General features: G+C 45.6%; 1 protein-coding gene across 1 annotated transcript in view; it reads left to right on the top strand.

Moving 5' to 3' along the window:
• Window positions 1-25808, top strand: part of RFTN1 (raftlin, lipid raft linker 1) — a 200945-nt gene that overhangs the window by 143892 nt on the left and 31245 nt on the right. The window contains exons 6-7 of the mRNA XM_008568157.1: window positions 4604-4807; window positions 15897-16012. Coding sequence (XP_008566379.1) covers window positions 4604-4807; window positions 15897-16012 — 320 coding nt within the window. The remainder of the gene's footprint in view (window positions 1-4603; window positions 4808-15896; window positions 16013-25808) is intronic.

Consider the following 25808-nt stretch of genomic DNA (forward strand, 5'->3'; position numbering starts at 1 on the left):
CTGCCAGCTCACAGTGGACGTCTGAAACTCAGGGGCCTCCTTCCCCCTCTGGGTGAGCATCCTCCCCTCCCCACACTCTCAGGATAGTTGGATGCCCCGATTCCGTCCCTCCTGGATCTGCCACCTGCCGCCATCTTTCTGGCCTTTCACTCAGTCCCTTAGCAAGCAGCTGTTGAGCTCCCACCCGTAGTCATCAGCTCCTGCTTTCTCTGTCCCCATGAAATTAGCCTCTTGTTATATTTGGGAAAGAGCCCAGGGTTTGGGTTTGAGAGACTGTTGGCTCTGCCACTTACTGGCTTGTGATTTCTGGGGGATCCACTTAATGCTTCTGGGCATAGGAGTGATGCCGCCCCTTCCCGTGGGAGTTGGGAGAGTCACATGAGATGATTGTGGCTGTTGTCATCCCTGCCACTGGGTTCCTGTGGATTGCTTCACATGCAGCAGTCCCTGGGCTTTGCTTTTCCCTGCTGCCCTGGCCAGCAGGCCTCAGGCCAGCCCAGAGATGCCTTGCTCTTAGCACCTGAGCCTGATAGAAGCCTGAGGCAGCCTTGCTCCAATGTAGGAATCTGGGTGGAGCAGCCTGAGGCCCTTCAGCCCTCCCAACCATGACGCCGCAGCCCTGCCTTCCCCCTGCCCATGACCTCCACGGTCTGTAGTCCCCGCCCTCCTGGGCTACCCGGCCAGGCCTGACTCCTACTAGTTCCTTCCAACGCAGCTAGTTCACCAGTCTCCTCCTCCTCCCAAATCTAGCCTTTGGAGCCCCACACTGAACTCTGAACTCTCTCTTCCCTCCAGACCAGAGGTGTCCTCACACACCAGGACCCAGCAGCTCCCCTTACTCACCTGCAAGTCACGGGCTCTCTGGGCCATACCTGCAGGCAGACTGCAGACTTCCATCCTGTGCCTAAGTCCCTGGGCCCAGGCCCAGGCCTCAGAGCTGGACACCTGCCTCTTTTCCTCCCCACTCCTGAGTAGCCAGCCAGGCTCGAGTAGACTGGGCTCTTAGGCTGGCTGTGCCCCGCCGGCCCCATCCCGGTCCCACGCCCCTCGTCCTCCCCTAGCTTCCTCCACTTGTCTGGCTTAGGTCTACCCAGCAAACATGTGCAGCACCCAGCATATTACAAGGACCTTGCTGGACACAGAGGACCTAAATGAGACAAGGCAAGGCCCCCGTGGCAGGGGAAGAGACTGACAAGAACACAGTCGTGATGCTGCTTGGGTGCTCTGCCAGTGAAGTCCTCCAGCCATTTCCAGAACATTCTCAGAAACAATGCCTTCCCCATTCCTTTGGGACTTTCTGTCCCATGTCTGGAAAAATCTTCCAGCTGGGGTCATGGCAGAGTCACAGAGCAGCTGAGAAAATTTAAACAAACTTGGGGGTTCTTTTTGGAATCCTTGGTGCCTGGTCATGTGAGGATGTGTGTTGGAGCATCAGAATATTCAGACATCAAAGGACATCATTTCTGAACAGTTTCTCTTGGCTGGTTTCCATGTGAGTAGAGAGAGGACCGTGGCCAAAGAGACAGTGGGACAGAGGAGTTTACTAAAGGGTTACGCATCTGAAAGCAGGTTTCTCCCAATATTTCATTGCTACTAATGCTTTGGGGCTCTTCATTCCAACAGCATTTCCTTTTCCTTCCTGGAAAATTTATTTCTGTCTCTGGCTTCAGTCCACCCCCCTGGGGAAGATCGAGCCGGGGAAGCTGGGTCACCGTCAGCAGTCAGCACCGTCTTCCCTGTCCAGGGTCTCTGTCTTGCCTACACTCCAGCCCCCGCGTTCTTGCTTCCCATTTTGGCCTTCTCCTTTTTCTGTTTTGTTATGCGTGTGGGAAAGTTGTGTTTCTGTCTTGCCATGAGAGTGAGGGATCCTTCTGTGTGATCAGGTGTTACCTTATATTTTTGGACTTTAGCCACTTCTAAATTCCCCACTCACTTCTGTGCGGAGGCTGTGATTTCTTTTTCTTTTTAATTCTTATGCATTTGTGCTTGACTAGAGTAGACCATAGTGACTGGTGCTCTGGCCTGCCATGGGGTCACCTGTGGACAGTTCTAAGCCAACAGCTTCCTCAGTCTCTAAACCTACAGGCTTTCTCAAGAATGGGAACATGCCAGTGTGCCGTATGCCCAGGGGAATTAACAGCTCAGGAGTGACCCTCAATCCATAGGGACGAATGCCCTAGCTCTCTCACCCATGGAGGACCAATCTGAGGTGTTTTATGCAGTGATTCAGGTCCCCCAGTGGGACTGAGTGAGCCCCAATTACCCCAGCAGTAACCTGATCACTAATGCACCCTTCTCTGGATTCATCTCCCCCTATTTCCCATCTCTACTCCCTCCCTCTGTTTCCTGGGGGTCACTTCCCGAATAAACTACTTGCACATGAAAGCTTACAGTGTCTGCTTTTGAGAAAATTCACATGAAGCCCAGGACTCACTGAAGCATTGTGTATCCTCTTGCCCCTGGTGGCTGCAGCTTTCATTTGAACCCCTGGCTCCTAGAACTGGAAAATATCCAATCATCTAGCTCACTTTCTGTCCCACCCCTCACCCCAATCCATGGCTTGATTCCCTCTCTTACAAACCTCCCTTTGCATCACTCCATTCCTAAAGTTTGTATTTCAAAGGCATAAAATAATCTAGTGGTTGCTAGCTTCATACACTAAGACCTAATTTCTTGTAAGACAGCATTTCCTGGCTGGAGATGACTTTCTGAGTCAGGCAAGTAATTTGGGGTGGGATGATGAACAGACTAGAGCTGGTGTTTAAGATCCAGGTGGCCACTTCTGAAGATGGACACCCTCCTCTCCTAATTGGTTCTATGGGTAGTCTGGAATGGCTTCTGTTAGTTTAACTGTTGCTGATGACAAACTCTTATGGCCCAGCATTGGTCCCCAAAGATCTCTGTGGATGCTTGCTCAGATGGGGCTGTGAGGAGACTTCCTTGGTTCCAGAATACAACACCCGTGTGAGATAATTTTAGATGTTACGTGGATGAACATGTTTGGTGTTAGTACACTTCATTGTCACCTCCACTTTATGGCAAGTGGTAGTGGTTTGCCTTTACAGTACTGAAGGAGAGTTTCCTTTTTAAATGCATTTATTTAAATTAAAGATAGTGAGTCCATTTAAAAAACAGTAATTCAGCTAGTACTTGGATACCACAAAAATGGTGAAATCCTGACATTTGAGAAACAGCGTCTCAGAATGTAGGTCTAGATGTCCCATGCAGGGGGCACGAGTGTGCTTTGTTCTTCTTTCTTTTTGACCCTGAAATTTTTTTCTTTGAAAGAAGGGTGGGGATTTTCTTATGATTCAAAAGGATATTTTTGGAAACCAAAGCATATATTCCTGACTAGCTTGGGTAAGCAGAGCTCTTTAAGCTGGGTCAACTCTGACCACTTGGCTAAATGAGTAACACCAAAATAGACCTTCAGACTTAGATTGAAATTCCAGGTATTTGCTCCTGGAGGCTGCTGCTGCTAACTCATGCCCAGCAGCACGTAGGGCAGCCGCTCAGCTGCCAGCAGTAGTGATTATTGATTTCTCAAGAGCTGAGCTATAAATGAACGAACGGAAAGCTCAGAGCCTCACCCCAGTGCCTGCTCGGCAGTTTGGGCCAACCTGCCACTCTAGGCAGGAACCCTCATTTACGGGAACATATTTATTTTTACATATCAATGATGTATTTTTGATGTACTTGATTAAGTATTCAGCCCCAGGAAACACCACTGCAGTTTATAAATAGTGAGTTCAGGGGTGTACAAGGTTCCTGGAATTAGAGCAGTATTTTTGTTTTTATGTGCCTCTGCTCATTTACTTTTTTTTTTTTAAAGATCAGCTCTCACCCACCTATGTCTGCTTTTACTCCAAAACACATCTTTGTATGAATTTCTAGAAATGTCTGCTGTGTTCTTCTCTCAAATGCCTACCTGTGCAAATTAATCTCAGATAACAGCTATTTATTATATTCCAAATTCAGAACCTGAGTCCCCCATCTGAAGCCCAATCTTTGAGGTCCATGCCACTTGAAGACAGCCTCAAATTACTAGTTGGGATTGGGTTTTATTATTTGGCAATACTGCAACCTCACAGAGATTTAACTGTTAATATCATTTCTTGAGGCTCCTGAGAGATTTCACTAAATCCAATGAGGCAGATTTTTATCACTGTGTTTTAGTCCGTTTTTGTTGCTATAAAAGAAATACCTGAGACTGGGTAATTTATAAAGGAAAGAGGTTTATTTGGCTTACGATTCTGGGACAGCTGCATCTGGCAGGGTCCTCAGGCTGCTTCTACTCGTGGTGGAAAGTGGAACTAATAGAGCGAGAACTCACTCATTAATCCCCCCTCCCCTAGGGAGATCATTAATCCATTCATGAGGAATCCGCCCAACTAATAGAGCGAGAACTCACTCATTAATCCCCCCTCCCCCAGGGAGATCATTAATCCATTCATGAGGAATCCGCCCCCATGACTCAATCAGTTTCCAATACTGTCACATTGGGGATCAGATTTCCACATGAGTTTTGGAGGGAACAGCACATCCAAACTCCATCACACTGATTGACCTTTTCTCTCTCCACCCCCTTTACAAATCACAACAGAAATGGAGATCTTCGCCCTTTTCAACAAACCGAAGAGCCATCAGAAGTGCCGGCAGTACTATCCGGTCACCATTCCTCTCCGGGTTTCCAGGAATGGCCAGACGGTGAGCGGTTTGGATGCCAACTGGTTGGAGCACATGAGCGACCACTTCCGGAAAGGAGGCATGCTGGTGAACGCAGTCTTCTACCTCGGGATGGTGGATGGTATGGAAACCACTGCCCTTGGGTGGTGCTTATGAACCCTGCGTCTCACTCTCGTAATCCTAGCCCCTCTCCAGAGCCTGCTCAGGTTGGAAAGCTCTACAACCAGTAAACATGCTGCATTTGATTTCTAATTAACACATCTCGAGGAATTTTCCATAAAGCCCAGGACCTGTGCTCTCTGAACCTCTCTAGGAGTCAGCCAGGTATTTTCTGAAATGACAGAGAAAGGGGAATGATTCTATTTCATTGATGGTGGCCTCTGTCCCTGTTGCTTTTAATGACTTTTATAAAGATTATTCCCTGGGTTTGTTAATTACCCCCTGGGATCATGCCATTCCGAAAGTGCAAATTGTTTGTAGACACTATTACAGTTTGAAGTAGCAGTAGCAGCACCTTGGAATTAACAGCAGAGAAATAAATTGGAACAGCCTGGTTTCTGTAAGCTCCACTGGGACACACAGTGTTCCCGGGGCTCATGGCATCCAGTACCCCCTCCCAAGTAATGGGTTATCTCTGGGGGTTGCTGCAAGAAGTAGCACTATTAACATCAGCTTTTCTAAGGCAGAAAGAAAGACTACCCACAGTGGGGAAAAGTGTCAAGCAAAGAAAGGGTTTCGAGTTAACGTGAAGGCAAGTTGAGTCGACAGGGTGCACCAAAGATAGGAGGCAATTTGGGAAGTGAGGCCAACCTGCTGCACGTGCAGATCCTGGGGGGCTGCCAGTCAGCAGGATTCCTAAGTGAAATGTAACACCAAATTTGTCAATCCCAGCAAAACCTGGCAGGGGACATTGACAGCACCGTGTCTTAATGTTGAGCAGTTTTCTCTCTCAAGAATTAGAGTCAGAAATGGAGTTTGGGTTGTACATTATTTGCAATCCTTGAAATGCCAACACACATCCTTAGAACAGAGACATCGTTCTTAGTTCTGAGTGTACATACTTTAAATACTTTAAAGCCTTGGAACATGGTATATCACCGACAGGTTTTGATTTTGGAGGCAAATTTCTTGTTATTGTCTAAATACCAATGTCTAATATTAATATGTTATTTCAGTAGCAGCAGGCTTTGTATGGTGTAGTGGTCCATAACCATTTGTTGAATGGATGAATGACATAGAAAGGTGATGGGTTTGTTAAGAATACGTCCAGAGTATTGCTGTCTAGTAGAACTTCTGCGATTATGGGAGTGTCCTATGTCTGCACTGTCCGGTCTGGCATCCCCCAGCCATGTGGCTGCTGAACACTTGAAATGTGGCTAGTATACCTGAGGAATTGAATTTTAAAATTTACTTAATTTTCATTAATTTAAATTCAAATAACTATGTGTGGCTAGCGGCTAGTATATTGGACAGTATAGTCCTAGAGGAAACATTTCATTAATACTACTAATGAAGAGTCACTTCCGTTCCCTGCTGGCAAAGTCAGTGACTTCCTTCTACACAGGGGAGCCCTCCATGGGTGTCTGCAAAGTCCCCCGAAGCCAGGGATTGTTGTGGTCTGTTCTAAGATGCATCACGAAACACCAGTGGCAGGACATGCTTGCGCAGCTGTTGACAGCCTGATTCTTCAGCTTTAGGGGAGGCCCGAGAGGAATCTTTGGCTCCCCACTTTCTGCAGGGACACCCCATTGCCCATGCTGGGTTAGAGCAGCAGCAGCTCCTGTCTCCCTTCTTGGTGCCCATAGAGTCTGTCTGTGGTGGTGCTTCGTTTACATTTCTCCCTGGGAACCTGGTGGCTGGTTGTTAAAGATGTGCAGGGAGGTGCTGGAGGTGGCACCTACACAGGCCACCACCAGTAACTTTTTCCCATCTTAGGAGAATCGGGACATCCAAAGGGAAGTCTTCTCTTTGGCTGCAGTGCCCAAACACGTCAGGGGCAAACTGAGCCCCGAGAGAGAACACCCTGGGAGTTCACAAAGCCATTATTGTGTCTCTAACCACTGTGGTTTTGGCGATCGAGTCTGAGTTAAACCCCTCTACTCCCCCTCACCCCACTCTGCAACCTTAAGTCCAGAAACACAGATAATTTATACAGCTTTTTCTTCAGATTTGACTTGAGTGTGTGAAATGCTGTTATATCCTCCCTTGGCTTTAGCTGCATTAAATCCCGCCTTTCTGCCTTGAAGACAGAACGTGAAATTTCCCCTGGCAAGTGCAGCTGGGAAGTCCTTCACTGAGCCATGACACCTCCCCGCCTGCAGCCGTGTCTACAGCCCGCCATGGCTGCACATCTCTGCCTCCGGCAGGGCTGCAGGAGTCTCAGAACACAATTAGTGGAGGCCCACTCTGACTTAAAACATGATTTCACCCTAAATGTTTCTGAAGGAGGGAGAGAGTGACTTGGAAGTGACGCTTAGTGGGTTAGGGCATTTCTCCTCTGGAAAAGCCCAAGGTTTCCGTTGCCCAGGGATGAAATATGTGTGTGTTCTTTTTCCAGAATTTAAAAAAAAAAAAAAGGAAAGCTAATCGTAATCATAAAAGGAACCTATTTCTAATGAGATAATTATTGTCCCTACAAATAAACCTGACAGAGCTGGAAGCACATCTTTAAGCTGTTTGCCATCTGGAAAAGCCCCAGTCATGATTCTTAAATAGATATTTGTCCTCCAAAATATTTTCCATAAAGTCGTAAACTCATGAGAACTTTGTCCCATACACAAAGTGATGTTTCAGCCTAAATTATCTAGTTAAGACTCCAGCTTCTGTTTTCCAGGCTTCATCCCCCAGGACCTGGAAAGACTTGTACCATCCTCAAGTGTGGGCTTTTGCTCATGGCGTCAGGGCTTCTCTCACTGGGGTCGTTTATTAAGCCTGGATGAGCAGGTGTCTTGGGAAGGGGAGGCTTTGCCTTTGGGCCCTGTAAGCAGAGGAGAAGCATACAGGAGCAGTGGTAATGGACCCCTCGCAGTGGCTTCGTGTTGGTGCTGGTCTAAGCAGTCCAAACACAGCAACTCACTCGATCCTCCTGCAATCCAATGAAGTAGGCACTGTTGTTATCCCTGTGTTACAGCTGTGGAAACTGAGCCACAGAGACATTATGTCACTGTCCAGGTTACCAGCTAGTAAGTGGAAAGAAAATGGCAGGAAGAAGGGAATAGACAGGGAAAAGGAACACGAGGAGGGCAGGAAAGGAGAGGAAAGAGGTGGCTGTTGGGGAGAAGTTGTGGTCCCCGGCAGGGCCATGGGCTGCCCTCCAGGTGGGGAGAGGAGGGCTCCAAGTTCCCCCTAGGGAGGTGGCAGGACTTGGTTGGAAGCAGGAATGAGTCTGGGGGCCACACAGCAAGCAGAGCAGACAGGCTCTGAGTCTAGAGGGTGGGAAAGGCCAGGAAGAGACACTGCTGGTCCAGCTGCTGGGGAGGAGTCGGGGTAAGGTCATGGTGGAGCTGGGTGCCCACCCTCCACCAAGGGCTCTGGGCCTGCCGAATCCCCACTGCCACCAGCATCTCTCCTGCCTGCCTCGCCCTTCCTTTTTCCCCTCACTGTGTTCTCACTCTGCTCTCCTGGCCCTGCCCCCGTCCTGTCCTTGCCATCTCCCACACCCGCAGTCCTTCCCCTCTTTGTTTCAAAAATGTTGCACGCAGCTGATCAGCCAGTCCAGCAACATGCACTGCCTGTGGTGACCATATCCTCACTTCTCTTTTTGCCCAGAAGAGTGCTTTTTTTTGCCCCTGGCTGCTTGAAAAGAACATAGCTTCTTAGCCTGCATAATATCCTGCATTCTAGATGTGTCTGGTCAGCGCCTCATGGTGTTGTTTATCTTGTTTCTCTAGCCTCTATTTCCTGTATACTAGTAGTTAGTGCTGAGGCCTTGATAAATCCAGAATTTATGACTGGAATACATTCCAGGTGGTGTTGTCTTCTCCATGTTACATCACATAGGGGTCATGTTATACCCAGATATCTCTCTATTCCTACCCTTTTTAAAAGATTAGGTTTTCCTTGAGACTTTCCCTAATGCCCCAGCTGCATTAAATCCAAATAACATTTGGTATTTTTGACACCTAGCATACCTATATTACCTTATATTTGCAAAGTACATATGTAAGAAACATGTACATATTTCAAATAAACTATATGTGTAGGAATATATATTTTATGCAGACTTACTTGCAAACCCCCAGGCAGGTCGTATGTCCTATACTTCTTAGCACCCCAGTGCCTGTATACCATGCCCTGTATACAGAGGGTGACCAGTAAAGGTTTCTGGGTGAGAATCAGTACTGCTGATGGTGTTGAAGGAAGAAGCTGGTAGTGGGGTGTGTATCACTGGGAGCCTGCAGGTTCTGGGGGGAGGAGGCTGGAAAAAGAAGGAGAATGAAGTAGTTCCAGGTGTTTCTGACAGCCACTCCGTTGGAACACCTCCTGTCTCTAGGAACGTTTGGCCTAGTCCTTACAGACACTTAATAGTGTAGGGGGTAGATTTTATGTATGCCATTAAATGCATTTTTCTCTTGTATCCATAGCACATCTTGAAGTAAACTTTTTATTGCAGTTTAGCACACATATAGAAAATTGTACAGATCACAAGGATTTTCACAAGGTGAGCACACCCCTATAGCCAGCAGCTAGATCACGAAAGAGAACATACCAGCTCTGTGGAAGCCCCTCAGGCCACTTGCCATCTCTGTGCCCCAGGCGTAACCACAATCCCAACTTGAAACACCATTGATTAGTTTTGAACTTTATGTGAATGGAGGATACACTTGTTGTGTTGGCTTCTTTCACTCACTATGTTTGTGAGGTTCACCCACATTTTTATATGTAAGTGCAGATCGTTTTCCTCATTGCTGTATACTATTCCATAGTGTCAGTGTGCGCAGCTTAGCCATGTGCAAGCATATTTTTATTCTTTTCTTGCCCCATATAGGAAGGTATAGCTTCTACACAGATTTGGCCCCAAATAGAAGCCTTAAGGCCATCTCGCTGTGACCCCACTGAAATCTCACCCTAAACACCAAGGCAGAGAGAGTGCGGTGCAGCGGTCAGAGAGCACTGGGTGCACAAGGATAGAAACCTCATCTGTGTGTTCATCACCTGCCCCCAGCTCCTCAAACAGCGTCTGGCTCATCGTAGTAGTAGCTCAATACATGTTTGTTAGTTGTTGAAAGAGCAGGGACTTTGGAATCAAACAAACCACAGTTCAGATCTGGTTTGGATTCCATTCCTGTGAACATGGGCAAATTATTTAACTTTTGTAGCTTCCATCTTCTCACCCACTAAAGGGAATGATGACTCTTGCAGAGTTTGGGAAAGATTCAATGAAAAACCATGAGTGGTGCTTGGCAGGGTGCCTCACATCCAGCAAACACTGAATCAGGGTGTTTCCTCCCCATCTGGTCAGGTACACGGCACTGAAGCTTGCAAGCTAACCCTTACTCTACAGGAAGAGGAGTCATGCCTTCTCTGGATTATCCAGCGCTTCAGATTGAGAATGCAGGCAGGAAGGCAGGGCTGAGAGGCAGTGAGGGCTCAGGAAGCGAGAGGAGGCAGGAGCCTTCCTCATTCTTAGGTAAATGGAGCAAGTTAGCTGCAGCGTGATTGGGAAGTGACATGCCACTGCTACCCATGATTGGCTAAACAGTGATTACATTTGCAATGGGATCACATGTCGGTATGACCACACGTGCAATTACAGTTATAGAGTTGGCCAGTGCCATTCCTGGAATCAAGGTGGTGCCATAAGAGCACCTGCGGCCTCTGGTGGGGAAAAGGGGCCCTCGCAGAGCCAAGGGGATCTGTTATGCCGCTACCCCAGTGTGGACAATTTAATCCACTCTAGCTCAAGTGTTAAAGGAAGAACTATAACATTTGTTTTTAATCCTGCAAAAATAAACCAAATACATTGACCACTTGTCATGGCATGCACATTCCAGGCTCGACTTTGCAGAAGAAAGGAATCTAGGGCTAAGCCTGAAGGTTAGCTTGATAGACAGAGGCTTAATGTCTCAGAGGCTGCAGGAGAAAAGTAGTTGCCTCATAGAATTTACCTCTTGAGATAATATGGCAAATCTCCTTTTCCACATCCTTCTTGTAAATCATAAGCTTGGAATGTTAAGGTGGCCTTTTGCCAAAAGACCAGCATCAAATATTTATACAATGCCAGGGCAGATAGCTTTTTGTGCACAGTAGGGAAGCATCTTTACTTTAATAAAAAATGCAGTGATAATGGAATGTTTTCCATAGATGGAGGGTGGTTTAACCTTTTTACATCGGGAGCCTTCACTCTAAGATAGACCTATTTATACCCAACTCGGTGCACATTATAGTGAGGCCAAGCCGTGAGGATAATGAGGAGACAGGGAGTGGACAAGGCCATCAAAACAAGGGGCTCTTTAAAAGCCCCGCTGTCTGCTGTCTGTGGTTCATTGACTTTTTTTGCTGTTACAGATGACCAAATTTTGACAGCCATTCTGAACTTGGCTTCATAGTTAAGTAGGTGAATCAGCACTGTTTTCAGAAAGCAGAGCAATGGGCTCCGAGGATGGGAGGAAGGCTGTGGATGAAGTGGGGTGTGAATAGGACCTGGGGGTGTTCCTCCTTTGTGCCCCCACAATCCTAGCCTTAGTTCTCCTCCCAGGCCCAGATCTCGGGAGGAAGATTTTGGAGAGAAACTCTGGATGAGCTGCAAGGTGTCTCCTTTCTTCTTGTGGACCTCAATTCTGCTGTACTGTGCTGCTGGCAGGCTAAATGATATCACATTATTTATGTCAGGTTAGGTACTTTAGTACTTAAAGCACATGGTAGGCACATTTAAAGGGCTTGGAGGCTTTCCACTGAGGAAAATCTCTGGAGGTAGAGGCTTTAGAAACTGAACATATATTTTTTAGAGGCCTTGAGGAAATATGTGCTGTGTCGAGTGTCTTGTGGTCACATGCATACCCAGGTCAGGACTTGGGAAAGTTTTATCCAAAGGGGTTTCTTAGAGCATCCCTACTATGACAGAGGCTCCAGCTGGACCCTTGCAGTGTTATCCAGAACTTTAAAAGTGATCTGGACTATGGTTCATGCTTGTCCTGGACACCCCAAATACTTGTAATGTGGTTCAGCTGAAGAGCAGCTGTTTCCCTGGTCACCTATGTAGTCTTTGGAGGCCATTGAGCAAACGTGGGGGAAACGTTTTAGCAAAGTGTTTTTTTGTTTTTTCTTTTTTGTGACCGGTAAGGGGGTCGCAAACCTTGGCTTGGTGCCGCCCGCACCGCGCTCAGCCAGCGAGCGCATCGGCCATCCCTATATGGGATCCGAACCCGCAGCGGGAGCGCCAGTGCGCTCCCAGAGCCACACTCTCCCGAGTGAGCCACAGGGTTGGCCCCATTTTAGCAAAGTGGATGAGAGAGGCATGTTTAGCACTTGCTGAGGCTATTTGATAACAGACTGTGAGAATAGGAAACAAGTAAGAAACTGGAGTTGGTTTACCCACAGAGATCCTGCCTGAAGTGGAGCAGTGTCTTATCAGGATGCGATAATATCAGGATGGGATAATATCATTATGAGGCTTCTGTGCTCCAGGAATTACCCTCACAGCCATGGTTTGTTCAGCTGTTCAGTCTTCTCTAACATTCTGGAATAATCAGGAATGTCCCAAGGCTAAGCAAAGTACACCGGTCTCATGTTTCTTAGGTCTTGGTTGGGCATTGTATCTGTCAGCTATTGCCACAATAATGCTGTGTCACAAACCACTCCAGAACTCTTTGGCTTAAAACAATAACAACTTATTTTGACAGATTTTCGGGCTGGCTGGAGCAGCTCTGCTGATCTCAGCTGGGCTCACTTACAGGTCTGGGGGTCAGCTGATCTCAGCTGGGCTCCACTGGCAGCCACATGTCTTTCATCTTCCTGGAGCCAGCTGGGGCATGTCCTCTAAGAGTAGTGTCAGACGCAAGAGATCAAGCTCAGCCACACAGGCGCTTTCTTGTCAGCCTCTGCTTGCATCACGCCTGCTAATATCCCATTGGCCAAGCAAGTCACATGGGTAAGCCCCTAGCTGGCTTTTCTCCCCACCAGTCATCTGAGTCTTGACTTTTTTTTCCTCATGATTCTGCTGCTTGTTCATCTGGTCCTTGGCTGCCCCTTATTCCACATGGAACTCTCAGACCCTGCAGATCCATATCCCTTGCTTGCCTAGTTGGTTCATGTCTCTACTCAAAGTGGGGAGCCCTACCCTCAACACCCCTTTCAAAAATAGCCACCACCAGTGCCTCCACCTTCACTCTCTCCCCTCAACCCACTTTATATTTTTATAGCATTTTATCACCTCTGGTATTATGTTATTGTTTCCCTCCCCCCCCTGCAGGGCAAGCTCCGTGGTGGCAGGGACTTTGTCTTGCTGCTTGGGAGACCTCCAGTGACCACAAGAGTATCTGGCACCTAATAGATGCTCAGTAGGTGCTGGAACGAATCAGTGAGTGGCCAAAAGGTTATTTCGTGTGAGCTTGAGTGTTTCCAGTAACCCACCCATCACTCACCCTCCTGAGGCCCGATCTTCCATTTTTAGACTAGTCTAAGGAAGGCTCTTTCTTTCCATTAATTGTACTAAAATTGTCACCCCATAGTTTCTGAAACGCCTTGATTTTAGTTCTGCTTTGAAGAGCTGTATAGAAGAGAGAAAAAGAAAATTCCTTTTCATTTGTGTTGTCCATTTACTTGTGTTATGCCTATATTAAATCTTGTATTAATCTTGTAGAAATGGATAAAAAAGAAAATTCAAATTACATCTAATTCCACCAGTCATAACTGCTTCTAGCATTTTGTGTATTTCCTTGAAGTTTGTTTGTCTAGGCCTTTGTAACATAAAAATTCACATTCAGCGCTTAGGGAAGTTTTGTATCTTGTTTTTTCCCCCATAAGTATTGTATCTAAAGCATTTTTCCAAATCATTACATTCCCATGATATTTTGGGGGACAGTATAGTATTTATTGTATAGAAATTATTTTATTTACATATTTAAATGTAATTTATATCTCAATTTATTTAACTATTTTTCCATGATTGGATATTTGGATTGTTGAACATTTAGATTAAGTTTGTCAGCAATTTTATAAGTAATGCTTATTAGATAAATATTGAAGGCATTGGTGGTTATTACCTCAGCATAGACTAAAACAGGTAGGATTTCTGGATTGAAGAGGATGGACTTTTTGTGGCAGACTCTTAAGACATTGTTAAATTGCTCTCTGGAAAGTTGTGCAGTTAAAATTTCCTTAAGCACTGTGAAATTCCCATGTCGTCAGACTTTTACCAGCAGTGAGCATTTTCTTTTCAGAATTTATCAATTTGATAAACAAAAGAGAAGCTGAAAATTTTTTCAGTATTTACTGTCCACAGAGAACGCAAGAGAATTAATTAGTTGCTAATTGATGTCCTTTGCCTGTTTCTGATGGTGTTTTAGTATTTTTAACTATTGATTTGTAAGAGCTTTTTATATAGAGAGAGAATACTAAGCTTAGCCTTTATTTTTGTTGTTACAAATAATTTTCTCATGTTGGTGAACTTTTAATTTTGTTTGAGGCGTCTGTTGGAAGACAAGCTAAAGATGGTTATGTATTCACATTTGTCAGTCTTTTTTTGTTGTAACTTCTGGAAAATTCTGGCAATTCCAGGAACTGCAGGGTGATTCAGAGGACTTTCTGAATTTGTCTCTCTTCCCTTCCTACAAAAGAAAGGGTCACATTTTTGTGGGTGTGTCTTATTAAAAATTGTCCTTTTGACATAGCATATCATTGAAATGTGCTTTGTATATGTATTAGTTTGCTAGGACTGCCATAGCAAAATACCACAGAATGGGTTGTTTAGACAATAGACATTTGTTTTCTCCCAGTTCTGGAGACTAGAAGTCAATGATCAAGGTGCCAGCAAATTGGGTTTCTGGTTAGGGTCTCTTCCTGCTTGCAGACAGCTGCCTTCTTCCTGTGTCCTCTCGTGGATTTTCCTCTTTGCACATGCAAGGAGAGAGCCAGAGAGACCTTTGGTGTCTCTTCCTCTTCTTGTAAGGACACCAGTCTTATTGGACTAGGGCCCCATCCTCCTGATCTCCTTTAAACTTAATTACCTCCCTAACGGCTCTATCTCCAAATATAGTCACATTGGGTATAGGCCTTCATATGAATTTTGGGAGGACATAGTTCAGACTATAACAGTATGATTGAGCAGTGTTTGTAGAATAGAATCTAGGGACCAGGAGGGATTTTTCATACACAATCCCCATTTCACAGATGAGAGACCGAGCCCTTGAAAATGTCACCTTTCGTGATAGAGCCTGGACTCAAATCAGCTGCTTCTAAGGCAGTCCTCTTTCCCAAAATACCTTATCTAAATGAATCTAGTGCATTTAGGAGCCATGAACCAAAAAAGAGCAAAAGGTGCCTCCTTTAATGTATTCTGCAGGGGCAGGGGTGCTGTTCTATTTTTGTTTAGAGCCTCATTGCCTAAGACAGTTCATGATCATGCCGTACCTTTAACAAACATCTGTTGAATTGTAGAGAACTCAGAACCTGGTACAATGACTTGAGCAATGCTCAAGGCAACATTTTCAGTGGTAAATCATCTGGGAAAATTCCCCCTCCCCCAAATTTCCACCTCTTGACAAGAGCTGCCTAAAATGTTTTCTGTACAGCAGTGCATATCACGCCAACTTCCAAGAATCAACGCATTTAAAGTAGGACTGACAAGCATAGATCTGTTGTGTTATATCAGTCCCTCCTTAAAAAAATCTCTCTCGCCTAAGTATAGTTTTCTTATAAAAACTGTTTCTAAATGGCTGTGTTTTACCCTGGATAAGTTCTCTCCAGTGCATCCTGACGTTGCAGCATGAAAAGGAAGGTAAACGCGTGAAATCAAATGGTGATTGCTAACAATGAAATTTGGGCTCATAAAATCAAGGATATTATTCAAAACTGCGAGGTAAATTAGTCTCATTCATTCTGATGGGGCTAGACTCTATGGCTGTGTGTGCCTTCTTTAATTAACATGCTGAAAAGATGTTCTGATTGGGATTATTAATGAATGCAGTGAAAATTTTTGCTGCTTGTAAGGCTTCTGCCACAGACGGTTTACAGACCACCCCTCCTCCCCCCACCTTTTTCTTTTTCCACAGATTCCTTACATGGCTTGACAGATGGAGTATTCATCTTTGAAGCTGTTTCCACAGAAGATAGCAAAACCATACAGGGCTATGATGCTATTGTTGTCGAACAATGGACGGTCCTGGAAGTAAGTGTGGGGTTGGCAGCAGCGCTTCTTTTGTTTGGACAGGGATTGTTTTATCCCCTCGCTCAATCTGACCATGGGGCTGGTGCTCAGCTGGGGCTTTCTTCCGAAAGGGAGCTGACCTGGGTAGACCTTACAAGGACCCCCTTCTTCCTTTCATGCCCTTCTTTCCCACCCCAGGTAGGGATGGGCCCCACTTTTCCCTTTCTGCGGGGAAGATACAGGTGTGTGCCTGACCAGTCAGAGGCAAGAGAGCTGTATGTCATTAGTTTGCATTTAACTGAAAACTCTAAGTGACATCATTGAGGCCATGTAGTTTGTGGCCTCCATAATAATAAGAGCAACATTGTTATTGGAGCCAGACCCTATGGCTTCCTCTGCCAGCTATCCTTAGAAGAGATTTATGCACACAAGCTCACTCAATCTTTACAATAAGGCTATTAGGTAAGTACCGTTACTGCCCCTATTTTATGGACGAGGAAACTGAGGCACAGAGAGGTTAGGTCCCTGATCCAAAGTTACACATTAAGTGCTGAAGGTTGTGTTTGAGAAATGTTGACCCATGAGGCCACCAAATTGCTCTGGACAGAGGAATTCCTAAGCCACATTCTGCTGGGACTTTGGAGGAGCTGATTTACTTCTACAATTCACTAGTTCACTTTAAAGGCATTTCTCTAATAATGGATGCACGGGCTTTTTAGATAGTCTGTTGTACACACAGCATCTGGGCTGTAAAGGGGAAGCTGTATGGATATAGAAGACTGATTTCTGTATGCCATGAAAGAATGCAGGGTTGGCATTGCTCTGAGGGCCCCTGCCATGCCAGGCTCCCCATGCTGAAGTAAGACAGAGGTGGATGCAGCTTTTGGTGAGAGCGTGGGGTGGCAGGACCCACCACAGAGCCGGTGCTTGCCACACCCTTGCACCTGCCAGAGCTGCAGCCTTGAGGCAGTCCCTTGCCTGGTTGCTACTGGCACTGTTACTCAGCCTTGAAGCCCACAGCAGTTCCAAGCGGGGAGCAGGCGTGAAGTGAAGAGAAGCGCTGTTGGGGGCATGCCTGCATCTGAACAGTGCTGGGAAATAACTGTTTGCAAGTGTCACAGCAACGGAGTACACAGAGCAACTGGAATAAGAGGAAGCAGGAGTTGTGAGTCACAGCCTCTGGGGCCAATTGGTGCAGGGGCAGAAGTGCTGAGGGAAGTAAGGAACCAGGTGATGACCTGGTTTGCAGTGAAGCTGCACCAGTTACTCCACGTGACCTTGATGTGCATGAACCTATTCAGACTCCAGGCCCCTAACTGGAAATGGGGTGCAGAGGAAGTGAGGCTAAGTTTAAAATGCAGAGTCCAACGTGGGCAGGTCATGTCACCTCTTGGGACCCCAAACTTCCTCTACTGTAAGATGGCATGGTGCTGTTCATCCACCCCATTGCATGTGGTCGAGTGAAGGCTCCAGGTGGTAGTAAATACGAAATAACAGAAGTTGCAGGTTGATGGTCTTAAGGCCCCCATTAAAACGGGACCAAGCTTGTTGCCAGGCAGCCCACACGATTCAATATTCAGTGTGCTCTGCAACAGCTGGCTATAAAGTAGCCATGTACGGCTGCACCCCAAAACTTCTGCATTTGTGGAACTGATTGACAGGCCATGGGGACGTGTATGAAATTCCTTGCTGTCTGCACATTAAAATGGCTAAGGGAGGGCTTTGTGGTTTCTTCCAAAAAAAAAAAAAAAAGACTTTATAGCAATGATCCAAAATTGTCTAAAAAAGTGTCTCTCAAAGTGTGGTCCCAGGACCAGCAGCATCAGCATCACCCAGGAAGTTGTTAGAAATGCAGATTCTTGAGCCCCACTGTGGACTTACTGAATCCGAAGCTCTAGGGGTGGGGCCCAGTAATCTAAGTTTTAACAAGCCCTTCAGGAGATTCTCCCATGCACTCCATTTTAAGAACCAGTGTCTAATAGGACAGTACAAATGCCATAGTCACCAGATATCTGTGGTCATGTACCATGTGATGAGGTGGGTGAGGGGGAAAGTACCCCAGTGATTTGTCCTTTTTCAGCCTTTGAAACTAACTGTGACCTTGATGGGTAACTGAAGTGAATGCATACTAGATGAAGTGTTTGTGGGGGAAGGTAAAGTTACAAACTAAAACAAGGACACAGTTCTCCTTTTAATTCAAAAGGAGGTCAACGAGGTCAATTTTATGGGTTCAAGATTAACATTTATTTAGAAACTTTTCCTGGATGTGCAGATTGTTTTCCATTAGATTCATTTGTCAGTTTTATTTCTCTCTCAGATGTTTGAACTTTTTTCCTCTTGACTTCTTATTTTTGTGCATTAATCTATTTCATTACATTAGTTTTGGAAGCCCTCCTCCACTTCAGGAACAATGCTTTGGCTTTTCCCAAGTAATCCTTAGAAATAAAATTGGGTTTTAAAGACTTGTGATGGGCCTAGTGGTGTGCACCAGCTCACAAAGCCAGTTCTGTGCCTCTCTTCCCAACTCCACATTCAGTGACATAAGGTTGGTAGTTTGAAATTGGCTATGGTAGAAGTATTTATACTATGGAAACTGGCAAATACTAGAAACTGGAGAGTGGGAGGGTACCCCTGGAGGGCCAGTTGTAAGCTTTAACCAGCATACACTGGATGGGCCTTTGTGAGTATTTCAATACATTTCAACATTATAATGTAAAGGGGTGGTTGATATCAAGTTAGGCAGAAACATGTTTTCTTAATGTTCATGAGAATGGTGACAAGTGGATTGATAGTTTTGCTGTTGTTGTTCACTATTTTCCCAGGACAAGTCTTCAGACTTGCTCTTTCCTCTGGTGTCTCTGGAACGTTGCCAAGTTTTCCACAGTGGAAACAGATTCCTGCTCCCTTTAGCAGCATCAGCCTCTGCTATGATTTGAGTGTTTGTGTCCCTCCAAAACTCATGTTGGAACTTAACCCCTAAAGTGATGGTATTAAAAGGTGGGTGGCATTTGGGAGGTGATTAGGCTGTGAGGGCTCTGCCCTCATGGATGGGATTAATGGCTTTATAAAAGAGACTTAAGAGAGCTGCCTCCCCCTTTTGCCCTTCCACCTTCCTCCATGCGAGGACATAGCATTTGTTCCCTTCTGTCTGTTTTGCCATGTGAGGACACCTAGACAGCACCATCTATGAGGAATGGGCTTTGACCGGACACCAAATCTGTGAATACCTTAATTTTTCACTTGCCAGCCTCCAGAACTGTGAGAAACAAATTTCTGTCATTTATAAATTACCCAGTCTGTTTTATTATAGCAGCAGAAACAGACTGAGTCAGACATTGGTACCAAGAAGTGGGGCTATTGCTATAACAAATACCTGAAAATGTGGAAATGGATTTCCAATTGAGTAATGGGTAGATGCTGGAAGAATTTGGAGGAGCAGGCTAAAAAAGCCTGGATTGCCATGAATGGAGTATTAAGGACAATTCTGGTAAGGGCTCAGACTAGGGGTGCTGCAGAGAGAGCCTCAAACTTCTTAGAGATTATGTAAGATTCTTGTCACCATCAGAATGTTGGTAGAAATATGAACAGTAAAGGCCATTCTGATGAGGTCTTAGAAGGAAATGAGGAAAAAGGTATTTGTAATGGGAGTAAAGGCCATCCTTGTTATAAAGTGGCAAAGAATTGGTTGAATTGTGTCTATGTCCTAGTGCTTTATGGGAAGCAAAACTTAAGAAGAATGAACTAGGATATTTGGTGGAAGAAATTTCTAAGCACAGTGTTCGGGGTGCAGCATGGCTTCTCTTGACTGCTTATAGTAAAATGTAAGAAGAGGAAAACGAATCAAAAGAGAAACAGCATATTGCACACAGGTATTGATGTTCATGCTGTACCCCACAGATATGTACAATCAATTATGTTTCAAGTAAAAAAAAAGAGAGAGAGAGAGAAGCAGAATTTAAAGATTTGAAAAACTCTCAGCCTTGCTCTGTTGTAAAGAATGAAAAGGCATGTTCAGGAAAAAAAAAACCAAGGGTGTGGCCAAGTGACCATTTGATAAGGAGATTAGTGTGGGTAGAAGTAAGTCAGATGCCGTTCATCAAGACAATGGAAGAATGACCCTGAAGGCATTTCAGAGATGGGACTGCCACTTCCATTACAGGCCCAGTGTGCCAAGGCCTATGGAACAGAACTATGTCAGAATCAGGGACTCAGGCATCTTTGGGGCCATGGGGCTTGCTGCCTAGTGCTACCTGAGATTTTTCCTCCATGCGTTTGGGCTCAGACAGCCTTGGAGATTGTCTTCTCACAAGGGGAAAAGAAGGGGAGATCTCTTCTGAGAAGACTGTACCCCTTGGTGTATGGGTTTATCTTTTTCCTTGCAGCTGGGGGAGTCAGCTCATATGTCACTTCTTGCAGGCTGGAAGACCCCTTCTCTGTGTTCCTGTAACTCTCTCTCTTATTGTACTCTGTCATTGTTATTTATTTGTCCACTTTCCTCTCTCCACTGTGAGTTTCTTGGCCTGGGAATATCCATCTGTGTTCTCTAAGGCACTCCGTAAATGATTCCTGAATTGGGTTGAAGGCCTTTTGGCCCAGCTCAAGGGTAGACCACTGCTTCTCAAAATTGAGTTTGTTTCAGAATTACCTGGAGAGCTTTTTAAAACACAGATATCTGGGCTCTGCCCCCAGAGTTTCCTATTCAGTGGCTGTCTTAGCTGCTCGGGCTGCCATATCAGAATACCACAGACTGTGTGGGTTAAACACATAAATTTATTTTCTCACAGTTCTGGGAGCTTGAAAGTCCAAGATCAGGGTTCTGTAAGTGTTTGGTTTCTGCTAAGGGTTCCCTTCATCTCTTGCAGATGGCTTTCTTCTTGCTGTATCTTCACATGGCTTTTCCTCTGAGCATGCATGTGTGGTGGTGGTGGGGAGTATGCTCTGGAGTCTCTTCTTATAAGGACACTAATCCTATCAGACCAGGGCCCCACCCTCCTGACGTCCTCATTTTACCTTAATTACTTCCTTAGAGGAAGTAATTACTTCTCATGTCCAAATACAGCCACACTAGGAATTAGAGCTTCAATATATGAATTTTGGGAGGATACAAAACATTCAGTGTGTAGCAGTGAGTCTGAGATGGGGCCCGAGAATTTGCATTCTAGCACCTTTTTAAGTGAGCTGCTGCTGCTGGTCTGGGGACCACACTTTGAGAATCCTTGCCTTAGAGGAACTACGTATATATGGGTGCGTTTACAAGCACAGCCCAGTAGTGTCCAGTTCAGGAAAGGTTTGCCTGCGGCTCTACTCTTTGAAGAGGCTGTCAGTCCACCCACTCTGACCCACAGACAGCCCCTCTTCTGCACGCCCCTCCCCAGGACATGTGGGTATTTGTCCAACTCCCACACCTTCCACCCTCGAGACCAGCTCCTTCCTCTGTTCCCACCCTCTTGGCTTCTGGGAAAGGTCTTTCTTGTTTAAGCCCTGGGTAGGTCCTTTTTGCCTTCTGATTGACCCTGCTTTTTTGGTAGTCACTGTCCTCCCAGGCCCAACCCATAATCTCTTGGGTTCTGACTACAAAACATGTCTGCCAGCTCTTTCTCCTTTCTCACTCTTGGGACTGATCTGTCTCTTTCCTGCCTCTTTACTCCTGTGCCTGTTCCTCAGCTGTGTGTGTAGATGTGCCATTCCAGGTCCACCACTCCTCCCTGGCTTCCCTCTCTGCACACCCCCCACACTCACACACACCCATGCAACACACACACACATTTCCACCAGAAAACCGACCTAGCTCTTCACAGCTCTCCAGACAGTGCAGCATTTGGAGAGAGAATACAGATTCTGGGGTCTGGCCTGGGCATGCATCCTGCCTCTCTAATTCCCATCTGAGTAACTGACTGTATGAAAAGTCAACCACGTCCTCTTTGTTTTTCCATTTTTCAGCTGTTTAAATGAGGATACTGGTAACAACTTCTCAAAGATGATAAGAATTAAGAGAGCAAATATATTAGGTTGTGAAGATAGTACCTGGCACATAATAGGCCCCCAGTAGATAGTACTTTCCTTCTCAGTGGGCTGGCATCGTCAGTGTCAGACCCTCTCCTGTTGCCTTCATCTTATTCTAAAGCACAGACGAGGGCAGGCAAGGGACAGTGAGGAGGCACATGCAGACAATTGCAGTTTTCTCAGTTGGAAACCCACAACCTAAAATTAAAGGCAGTTGTGAAGAGGATAGAAGTCTGCAGTCATAGGACATTTCCAGTAGGAGTTTCGTTTTCTTTGAGTTTACAATCTAGACTGGGAACAGAAGGGATGATTCTTCAAAAGGAAAGGGGAAAAAACTACATAGACAAACAGGTAAAGAGCAAGACACAGAGACAGAGAGGACAGGACCCCTCTTCTCTCTTCGCCTGAGTATCTCTTGGCTGACAGCCCATCAGAGGTTGTGGACACCACTACGTGCTCTCTGAGTCACAGAGCCTTCTCCACCTTCCCCTTCTCCCCTTTGCACCTGCTGGTTCATCAGTGCTGCTTGTGAAGTGCGACACCAGGACCAAACATTACACGGTAGAAGAAGCTCTTACAGCCGAGGCAATTGGTGTGGTGGCTGCTGGGTTAACTGAAAATTCCATTAAAGGCAACCAAAGAAAATTATATTCGTATCTTACACATGTGATTTCAATGTAAAATATGGAAGTACACATCCATGTGCCAGTCTTTCTGAGTTTTTAGTCTGCTGGTTGGAATCCTACTTCATCTTTCTCGTATAAATCACCCCAAAGTGTGCTATCAGCATCACTTTCTTTAAAGTATGGCCAAGCGGGCCGGCCCGATGGCTCACTGGAGAGTGCGCTGCTTGGGAGTGCGGTGGCGCTCCCGCTGAGGGTTCGGATCCCATGTGGAGACCAGTTCCCGCTCACTGGCTGAGCGCGGTGCGGGCGCAACACCGAGGGTTGCGATCCTGTTGCCGGTCCCCGGTACGGGCGCGACACCGAGGGTTGCGATCCCGTTACTGGTCAGTAAAAAAAGACAAAAAGGAAAAAAAAAAAGTATGGCCAAGGGATCAGACTGCAGAACTCCTCTGTGTTCATGATTTTTTCTAGTCGTTTCTAGCTTTTCCCCCACATCTCATTCAGCCACAGTTGTTATTTCTAAGCTACTATCCTGTGTCAGGTCACTTCAAAGGATTCAAGTTAGTTTTCTGAGAAACAACTTTTTTTTTTTTTCCTTTTTGTCTTTTTTTCGTGTCCGGCAATGGATCGCAACCCTCAGTGTCGCGCCCGTACCGGATCGGGACCGGCAACGGGATTGCAACCCTCGGTGTTGCGCCCGCACCTCGCTCAGCCAGCGAGCAGGAACCGGTCTGTATGTGGGATCCGAACCCTCGGCGGGAGCGCTGCCGCACTCCCAAGTGGCGCACTGTAGCAGTGCGCCACCGGGCCGGCCCAGAAACAACTATTTTTGCACTTACAGTTTATCAGTTAAAATTATTTATGTTAAAAAATGTAATTACAATAATGGGTCTAACTTACATAAACAGGTCGGTAACACATAAGGCTCATTCTTGAAGTGCTTAGTTGGTGAGATCACAGGAGCATGAGCGTCTGCCTGTGAGGACTTGACCTCCCTAAAGCTGGACGTGGACTTGTGCTAGAGCAGCTGAAGACTGGATTGGCTAGGGGGCGCCCAGTACAGCCTTTGCAACCCCATAGATCTCACCCTGTGAGGCACACGGATCAGCCCTTCTCCACCCTCCTGGGTGCTCAGTCTCTTATTGAATTGACTCCCATTTCATCTCTTTCGATTAGCTTCTGCCCATTTCCCTAGTCTGTCAAGAAATTTTTGATCATGATTATATCAACCTACATTTTGGGGATTATCCCAGCTTTAGCTTCTCTGAAGGTTTCATGTGTCAGGTGGTTCCTGTCTGATACCAACGTTGAACAGACTGGATAAAGGACACAGCCCCTTGGCATGCTGCAGGGGTCTCTCCAGTCCCTAATGCTAACCCAAGCCCTTGTACAGTGGTTTCAGATGGCCTTATTGCTCCACCTTACTTTTCCCTGTCTTATTTATGCCTAAGGGAGTCATGAGAGGCTTGGTAAGATACATTTCTGTAGGTGAAATCCACTCTGTCCTGTAACCCTATCCTCTAACCCTGTGCAACAACACATTACATCTCACTTGTTTTTCATGAACGTCTGCAGGTTTCTGGGGATCAATCTTTTGTTTCCAAAGGCTCTTAACCATCTCTTTAAGAATCCACACAAGGATTTGCCAGGGAGTAACATCAATTTTTATGGCATCTAGAATTCAGCACCTTCTGCTCCGACAAGGGAGCCAATATTTGTTCCTTTTAAACCATCTGGCATTTTTTTCATTGCCACGGTTTCTCCAAGATAATTATTTTGGTTCTGAGATCATAGCCTTTAGTGCCAAAGATAGCAGTTCTCTGCCTTTTCCTGTGATATGGATGATTTTCCCTAAATTATCACACCCATGAAAAGACCAGGAATTGACACAAACTCTTTATAGACTATAACTCCACTATTTCCCATCCCAGAGCAAATTGCAACACAAGTGAGGCCTGAGAGGTGGTCAGGATAACCTCAAATCTATTTAGAAGTCCTCTCAGTACTTCGACTTTCACAAATTCTTGTGTCCCACGTCACCTTGATATTGACACACCAGTGTGCTGAGTAGTATGGCTGAGCACTTTTTCCTTAAAACGTGATTCCTCTAGGCTTGAGCTCATTTAAAATTTTTAGGTTTTCTTTGGAGGCCAGATCGCCAACATCTATTAAAACTTTAAAAGGTCTGCCCCTATCCATGCCTGAGCAATTCCATACCTCATGGTCATCTCTTCTAGAAAAACAATTGCATTAGTTCACAAGAAGCATGTACGAGGCTAGTATGTCAGCATTGTTGATAATATATATTAAAAAAGGAAACAAGGTACATGTCCATCAGTAGGGGAATGGCTAAAAATAAAGAATAGTACATTCTTATTATGGATGAGGTCATTCTGTATAAATTGACATGGAAGGAATTCCAGGAAATGGTAAGTGGAAATACTAAGTACAGAATGATACTGTGATGGTTAATTTTATGTGTCAACTTGTCTAGGCTGTGATATACCCAGTTGTTTGGTCGAACACCAGTCGACATGTTGCTGCTATTCAGGTATTTTTAGATGTGATGAACATTCAAATCAGTAGAAGAGTAAAGCAGATTACCCTTCATGAGTGGGTGGGCCTCATCCAATCAATTGAAGGTCTTAAGAGAAAAAGACTGAGATCTCCAGAAGAGGAAGGAATTCTGCCTCCACGGTGCCATTAAACCCAAGACTGCAACTCAACTCCTGGAATTTCCAGCCTCCAGGACTGCCCTGCAAACTGGATTTGCCAGCCCCCACAATCACGTGAGCCAATGCCTCAAAGTAAATCTCTGTAGATATAGATAGAGACATCCTGTCAGTTTTGTTTCTTGAGAGAACCCTGACTAATACAGATAGAAAAAAATGTGATGCCATTAATGGGAAAAAACCTGGCAAAACTCTCTTAGACTTTAATTATATTTGTCTGCTTACAGGAAAGAAAGTAAAGTAGGAGTTGAATAATTCCACTTTTTATTAATTTCAGCATACTCTTTTCTTGTACAATGTCTTGCTTTGAACATAATTTTTAAAGGTGGATGTGTGTGTGTGTGTGTGTGTGTGTGTGTCCGTGTGTACGAGTGTGTATGCATGCATGTGTAGTCCCACATACCTCATCTCATTCTAGGCTTAACCTCTGCCTTCTTTTTCTTTGCCTCACTTTTG

The sequence above is a fragment of the Galeopterus variegatus genome, unplaced genomic scaffold (genome assembly GCF_000696425.1).
Source record: "Galeopterus variegatus unplaced genomic scaffold, G_variegatus-3.0.2 Scaffold382, whole genome shotgun sequence".
Classification (NCBI taxonomy): Eukaryota; Metazoa; Chordata; class Mammalia; order Dermoptera; family Cynocephalidae; genus Galeopterus; species Galeopterus variegatus.